At 41.6% G+C, this 8,499-nt stretch overlaps 1 protein-coding gene across 1 annotated transcript in view; it reads left to right on the plus strand.

Annotated features, from left to right (window-relative positions):
* The first annotated feature begins 358 nt into the window (after positions 1-358).
* LOC122970358 (dentin sialophosphoprotein-like) overlaps positions 359-8,499 on the plus strand; it is a 15,034-nt gene continuing 6,893 nt past the window's right edge. The window contains exon 1 of the mRNA XM_044336473.1: positions 359-571. Coding sequence (XP_044192408.1) covers positions 359-571 — 213 coding nt within the window. The remainder of the gene's footprint in view (positions 572-8,499) is intronic.

Here is an 8,499-nt window from a genome sequence, read left to right on the forward strand (position 1 = left end):
GAGGATGATGAGGCTGATGAGGGTGATGAGGATGATGAGGATGATGAGGCTGATGAGGATGATGAGGATGATGAGGCTGATGAAGCTGATGAGGATGATGAGGGTGATGAGGATGATGAGGATGATGAGGGTGATGAGGGTGATGAGGCTGATGAGGATGATGAAGCTGATGAGGATGATGAAGATGATGAAGCTGATGAAGCTGATGAGGATGATGAGGATGATAAGGATGATGAAGCTGATGAAGCTGATGAGGATGATGAGGATGATGAAGCTGATGAGGATGATGAGGATGATGAGGATGATGAAGCTGATGAAGCTGATGAGGATGATGAGGATGATGAGGATGATGAGGATGATGAGGGTGATGAGGATGATGAGGGTGATGAGGATGATTAGGATGATGAGGCTGATGAAGCTAATGAGGCTGATGAAGCTAATGAGGCTGATGAGGATGATGAGGGTGATGAGGGTGATGAGGATGATGAGGATGATGAGGGTGATGAGGGTGATGAGGATGATGAGGCTGATGAAGCTGATGAGGATGATGAGGGTGATGAGGGTGATGAGGGTGATGAGGATGATGAGGCTGATGAGGATGATGAGGATGATGAAGCTGATGAGGATGATGAGGCTGATGAGGCTGATGAGGATGATGAAGCTGATGAGGCTGATGAGGATGATGAGGATGATGAGGCTGATGAGGATGATGAAGCTGATGAGGATGATGAGGGTGATGAGGATGATGAGGCTGATGTGGATAATGAGGATGATGAGGATGATAAGGATGATGAAGCTATTGAGGCTGATGTGGATGATGAGGCTGATGAGGATGATGAGGATGATGAGGTTGATGAGGATGATGAGGATGATGAAGCTGATGAGGCTGATGTGGATGATGAGGATGATAAGGATGATGAAGCTATTGAGGCTGATGTGGATGATGAGGGTGATGAGGCTGATGTGGATGATGAGGCTGATGAGGGTCATGAGGATGATGAGGGTGATGAGGGTGATGAGGGTGATGAGGATGATGAGGATGAGGATGATGAGGATGATGAGGGTGATGAGGATGATGAGGATGATGAGGGTGATGAGGATGATGAGGATGAGGATGATGAGGATGATGAAGCTGATGAGGATGATGAGGATGATGAGGATGATGAAGCTGATGAGGCTGATGTGGATGATGAGGATGATGAGGATGATGAGGATGATGAGGATGATGAGGCTGATGAGATGTTGAGGCTGATGAGGATGATGAGGATGATGAGGCTGATGAGCATGAGGATGATGAGGCTGATGAGGATGAGGATGATGAGGATGATGAGGATGATGAGGATGATGAGGCTGATGAGGATGAGGATGATGAGGATGATGAGGATGAGGATGATGAGGCTGATGAGGATGATGAGGATGATGAGAATGATGAGGATGAGGATGATGATGATGATGAGGCTGATGAGGATGATGAGGCTGATGAGCATGAGGATGATGAGGCTGATGAGGATGAGGATGATGAGGATGATGAGGATGATGAAGCTGATGAGGATGAGGATGATGATGATGAGGATGAGGATGATGAGGCTGATGAGGATGATGAGGCTGATGAGGATGATGAGGCTGATGAGGATGAGGATGATGAGGATGATGAGGATGAGGATGATGAGGCTGATGAGGATGATGAGGCTGATGAGGATGATGATGATGAGGATGATGAGGCTGATGAGGCTGATGAGGATGAGGATGATGAGGATGATGAGGATGAGGATGATGAGGCTGATGAGGATGATGAGGATGATGAGGATGATGAGGCTGATGAGGATGATGAGGCTGATGAGGATGATGAGGATGATGAGGCTGATGAGGATGATGAGGATGATGAAGCTGATGAGGATGATGATGAGGATGAGGATGATGAAGATGAGCAGACTGTCAAGGATATGAGAACCGTGTTGACGGGTCGTTCTGAGCCTCGTGATGTCAGAACATTTGTTTACGTATTGATTTCCATTGATTGGATCACTCTGATTGAGGGGTAAATGTGAGAAAGATGATCTCTGTATTAAAGTGATAATAATCTTTGTGTGATTCAGCTGCTATCAGCTGCTCGATCACTTCTGATAATTAATGAAGCTCCACTCTGCTGCAATCAGTGCTAATTAATTCTAATTAATTCTAATTAATTCTTTCTAATCAGACGCCATCTTGGATTCTTCCCCCCAGACACTGTTTAGTCATCAAGACTCTAAACATGGAGGAGGAGAGGAGGGAGGAGAGGAGAGGAGAGGAGAGGAGAGGAGAGGAGGGAGGAGGAGAGGAGGGAGGAGAGGAGAGGAGAGGAGGGAGGAGGGAGGAGGAGAGGAGAGGAGAGGAGAGGAGAGGAGGGAGGAGGAGAGGAGGAAGGAGGGAGGAGAGGAGAGGAGGGAGGAGAGGAGAGGAGGGGGGGGAGGAAACAAGGGAGGATTGTTGGAAATATGTGATGTATAGTTTTGACTGCAGGAAGCTTTCAATGTAACTGTTTGTTTGTCTCTTTGTCTTTTTAATGGTTCTTGTATTAATATTGTTTTTAACCTCTCTTCATCAGTACTGTTTTTGTCCTTTTCAAAGGGTTTCAGGTGAACATGAACACGTGTCTCTACGTGAGTAAATGTGTTGTGAATAATGTGTAATATACTGTTTAGTGTTTTATATAAAGGCTGATTCTACTGTTTTCTGTCTGAGTAGATACAGAGATTTGTGTTGAGTATTTATGTGTTTTGCTGTCTTGCTGTCATATATGACATAAAGAAGCATCTGCAGCAACCAGCAGAACGAGGAGTCCTGCAGCAGTCAACCAGACACACAGATGAGTGTTTTGGATGATTTGAATTGCGTCATGAATCACACATGATGTTTGTCAATTTAAAAGATCATTTTGTAAGTCAAAGTCAGATGTGATGGAATAAAACCCTTCAATAGGCCGTAAATGTGACACGTGGTCTGTTATGCGTCCACCTGTGGATATACTCATGTAAGGAAGCAAGAGAGAACCGACTAAGAAAAGAAGGATGAAGAGAAGAGAAAGAAGGAAAAAACATAGAAGGAAAAGGGAGAATGGTTTTAGGAAAAACAAGGAAAAGAAAAAAGAGAAAGAGAAGAACTGGGGAGGAGAAAAGAGGAGATAAAAGAAATGAACAGAAATGAGGAGGAAAGGAGGAATGAAAGAAGTGAAGGATGAAGGAAGGAGAGAAAAGAAACAACAAAGGAGAAGAAAATGAGCAGGAGGAGAGCGACAATGACAGAAAACAAAGAAAAAAGAACAGGAGGAAGAAAAGATGAAAGGAGAGGATAAAGGAAGGAAAGAGGATTTAGAGGAAGAAGAGTGGGGGGGGGGGGGGGGGGGTATAATGATGTGGTTACCTGAGAGACGGTAACCACGGCAGCAGAGCATCTGACCTCCAATCATCCTTCCTGGATATTAAATGTCTGTCAGTGTGTGTGTGTGCAGCAGCTTTTCCTCACGCTGTGAGGACACGAGTGTGTCATTGTGGAGACTTTCCTTCCTTATGGGGACGAATCTCACGTCACTACAACGTCCATCTTTAGATTTAACAGCAGAGACTTTGTTTAAGGTCAAACTTGTGTCTGCTTCCACTCTCTGTTAGTGTCGTGCACACTCATTTTAGCTTCTGTAATAATTTGCAGAACTGTGTAAATGTTGAAAATCAGGTGAAACAGTCACTGAGGTTCTTTATACTTTCACTCCAGCAGCTGTTTAATCCCGTCTTATCTGTTTTATCTTATTCTCATTCTATCTAATCTATTATTTTTGTTTTTATTATTTTTTTATATTATTATTTCTCGTGGGCATTAGTCTCACATTGTTTTACTGTTTCATTTGTTCACACACACACACAGACACACACACACACACACACACACACAGACACACACACACACACAGACACACACAGACACACACACACACACAGACACACACACACACACACACACACACACAGACACACACAGACACACACACACACACAGACACACACACACACACACACACACACACACACACACAGACACACACAGACACACACACACACACAGACACACACACACACACACACACACACACAGACACACACAGACACACACACACACACAGACACACACACACACACACACACACACACACACACATCGCACTAGTCTGTGTAAAATATGTTGTACAAGTAAAGAATGATTGATTGATTAACTGATGACGATAATAAATGAACAAAATGCTTCACTTAAAGTTTTCACCAAACAAGAAAAGTTCAAGTACGTGGCTGAATATCTGTCATACAGACTTTAGAACAGTCTTGTCTAGAAAAGCTTCACTTCCTGTTTTGTTACAGTTCGTGTTTTACTGAAAACTAAACTTGAAACTTGTATCGATGTTGACGGGCTGATGGAGGCTGTTCACAGGTCAAAGGTCAAAGTTCCAGATTTTCCAGGATGAGAAAATTGCAGCAGGACGCAGAATAAATGCTTCAGATATGTTGTGAACACAACAGGAAGTAAACACACACACACACACACACACACAGAGCAGCAGAGGGAGTGTGTGTCTGTCTGAGTTTGTCAGGGAGGATGACAGGCGGTCTCCCGGCTGTCAGGACGGAGAGAAAAACCCAGAGATGGATCCTCGCTTCAAACCGGCGGCAGTGCGGCAGTTAAAGGGGGGGGGGTGATGGTACACAGGGGAAATTTATTTGAGTAGAGTGGAGGGAAATGTTCCCCTCGCCGCTGCTGAAACACGTCAGTCACGTTAAACGGAGGCAGAAACCTGCAGGAGAAGACTCACTTTACTGAGTCACAGACACTTCGTTCACTGTGGAACGAAAAGTTACAGTTAGAGAGAAAAACACACTCAACACGCACACACACACACACACACACACACACACACACACACTCAACACACACACACACACACACACACACACCTCACAGAGAGACTCAACACACACACACACACACACACACACACACACACACCTCACAGAGAGACTCAACACACACACACACACACACACACACCTCACAGAGAGACTCAACACACACACACACACACACACACACACACACACCTCACAGAGAGACTCAACACACACACACACACACACACACACACACACACCTCACAGAGAGAGACTCAACACACACACCTCACAGAGAGAACATGACAAAGTTCAGATACTTTTCGATAAAAGAGGAATAAAACACTGTCAGTATTCTCTGGCTCTACAATTTCATTCCAAACACATAAGAAAACTTCTATTTTTACTTGTCTCTTCATGGTAATTTAGTCGTGTTTCCTGCTGTCTGTTTTGTACTTCCTGTGGTGCGTTCACTGCTCAGAGATCTCACATGTGTGTGTGATGTCACGTGTGACTGACTGTTTCTGTCCGTGTCGCGCTACAGCTGATAGTGAAGCTGTCGGGGCTGTGGCGGCTCTCTCGCTGCATGCTGGGTTTATTTTTTTTCAGGTCTGCTGCCTCTCTGATAAACACATCCATCTCCATGTTGGTAAATGAGTCGCCTCGGCCTCCGAGGACAGGGAGACGCTCTGGAGTTTATCTGTGTGACACTGGAGCAGGAATGTATTTAATGTAGCAGAACAGTCAAACACACCTGATGCATGAAAGACTTTAGACATTAGATAGAAAGTCGGGTCAGAAACAAACATGATTAAAACATTCTGCAGAACTGTGACTAACTGAGAATCATCATCAAAAGAGACGTGAGCGACACATAAGAAATATCCTGTCTGTTCAGCTGTCTGTCTGAGTATCATCAGCCATTTAATTACAGTAAAAGAACACAAGTATCATCAGCCATTTAATTACAGTAAAAGAACACAAGTATCATCAAAGATGTAATTACAGTAAAAAAAACACAAGTATCATCAACCATGTAATTACAATAAAAGAACACAAGTATCAGCAACCATGTAATTACAGTAAAAGAACACAAGTATCATCAACCATGTAATTACAGTAAAAAAAAAACACAAGTATCATCAGCCATGTAATTACAGTAAAAGAACACAAGTATCATCAGCCATGTAATTACAGTAAAAGAACACAAGTATCAGCAACCATGTAATTACAGTAAAAGAACACAAGTATCATCAACCATGTAATTACAGTAAAAAAAACACAAGTATCATCAGCCATTTAATTACAGTAAAAGAACACAAGTATCATCAACCATGTAATTACAGTAAAAAAAAAAAACACAAGTATCATCAGCCATGTAATTACAGTAAAAAAAACACAAGTATCATCAACCATGTAATTACAGTAAAAAAAACACAAGTATCATCAGCCATTTAATTACAGTAAAAAAAACACAAGTATCATCAACCATGTAATTACAGTAAAAGAACACAAGTATCATCAACCATGTAATTACAGTAAAAAAAAACACAAGTATCATCAGCCATTTAATTACAGTAAAAAAACCACAAGTATCATCAACCATGTAATTACAGTAAAAGAACACAAGTATCATCAGTCATGTAATTACAGTAAAAGAACACAAGTATCATCAACCATGTAATTACAGTAAAAGTGCACAAGTATCATCAACCATGTAATTACAGTAAAAAAACACAAGTATCATCAACCATGTAATTACAGTAAAAAAACACAAGTATCATCAACCATGTAATTACAGTAAAAGAACACAAGTATCATCAACCATGTAATTACAGTAAAAAAACACAAGTATCATCAACCATGTAATTACAGTAAAAGAACACAAGTATCATCAACCATGTAATTACAGTAAATAAACAAAAGTATCATCAGCCATGTAATTACAGTAAAAAAACAAAAGTATCATCAACCATGTAATTACAGTAAAAAAAAAAACACACAAGTATTATCAGCCACGTAATTACAGTAAAAAACAGTAAAAGTAAACAGTATTGTCTATTCAGACTCTGACTGGATCTTTTTCTTGTTTTAACGACATTCCAATTTAACATGTTATAAAGAGAAAACTTGTTTAAATGGGATTTATGGTGATTTTGTGAAATAACAAGATAAAGTGAAATGTTGTTTTTACGAGAAACATTTCTTGTAAAAACAGAATAATTCATTATCTACTAATAACGAGAAAATATCTCAAAATAACATGAAAAATATCTTTACACTAAAAATCACTGTTAAAATGTTTCCTGGTTTGAGTCAATATATCAGCAAAACAACATCAGGTTAACTTAATCACACAACAAGCTTTAGATAAAAACTGTCACAGATTTATTGTTTCTTGTACAAAACAATGTGCAGATGACGTTCAAATGATACACAAGTTATTAACAATCAGTAACAAACTCAGTTTAAACAGAGTAGAGTAGATTATAACAAGCTTTAGTTTGGGTCAATAATAAAATATAACACTAAAGCTGGCTCAGAACAACATTATCACAGTATTTGTGTTGAGTCAAATCTTAACATAGCGGCTGTGGATCAGGAGGTAGAGCGTGTCGTCCAGTGTCGGCGATTCGATTCCCAGCTCCTCCAGTCTGTGTGCTGATGGGTGGGTTGTGTATAAATGTGTGTGAATGTGGTTTGTAGTATAAAAAGCTTTGAGTGGTCCAAAGACTAGAGCGGCGCTATATAAGTACATTCTGTTTACCGTTTACAGTGATTGTACTGTGTTGTAGGATCATGTTGAAAAGTTTCTGCAGTAGGCTTCACTTCACTTTACGAGCACTTTTCCCGACCAGACCTGCTCTGAGCTCATTTTTGCACAACTTTTCTTCACATCTTATTTTTGGAGGATATTTTTCTGCCCTAATTAACAGTAAGATTATCGTTCCATCAGGTTTCTCTTTGAACCCTAAAAGACCTGAACTTTTCCTCTCTGGAGTCGCAGCAAACAGCTCTGTGTCTCATAATGAACCCGCTCTAATCTTCTGCTTTTGGGTTTGAAAAGTTGGCAAAACCTCCTTTTGTGTGCCGTGTTGTCTGCGAGAAAAAACTCATCAGAGCCCAGAAAAGTATTCTGGAGTTTAAACCCTTCAAAAAGTGGCAGAACGAGGCCGAGCAGATAGATGGCATAATTCAGCTCCGAAATAGAAAACCCATTAACGCGAGCTTGCAGATTTGTCTGCGGTGTCCTATTCAGACCGCCTCAGTGACCCTCGACCAAGTCCTCGCCTTTCTAATTGAATCGCTTCATTTCCTCTTCCTCCTCCTCCTCCTGCTCCTCCAGTCTCATCGGACACGCTCGCTCCTCTTCTTCTTCTTCTTCTCCTTCTTCTTCTTCTCTGAATAACGCTGAGTCGCTGAAAGAGAATCCTCATATCAGCTCGGCTGTGGGATTATGAGCCGGGTATAAAGCTGCCGGAGGTAATTGGTTTTGGGTGGAAGAGTGGGGGAGCTTTCAGGAGGGTTTCTGTGGAAAGAAAAAGTCTTGGTGGAGGCATGAAGTTTGTCAACTTGCTCCACTAAC

The sequence above is a fragment of the Thunnus albacares genome, chromosome 19 (genome assembly GCF_914725855.1).
Source record: "Thunnus albacares chromosome 19, fThuAlb1.1, whole genome shotgun sequence".
Classification (NCBI taxonomy): Eukaryota; Metazoa; Chordata; class Actinopteri; order Scombriformes; family Scombridae; genus Thunnus; species Thunnus albacares.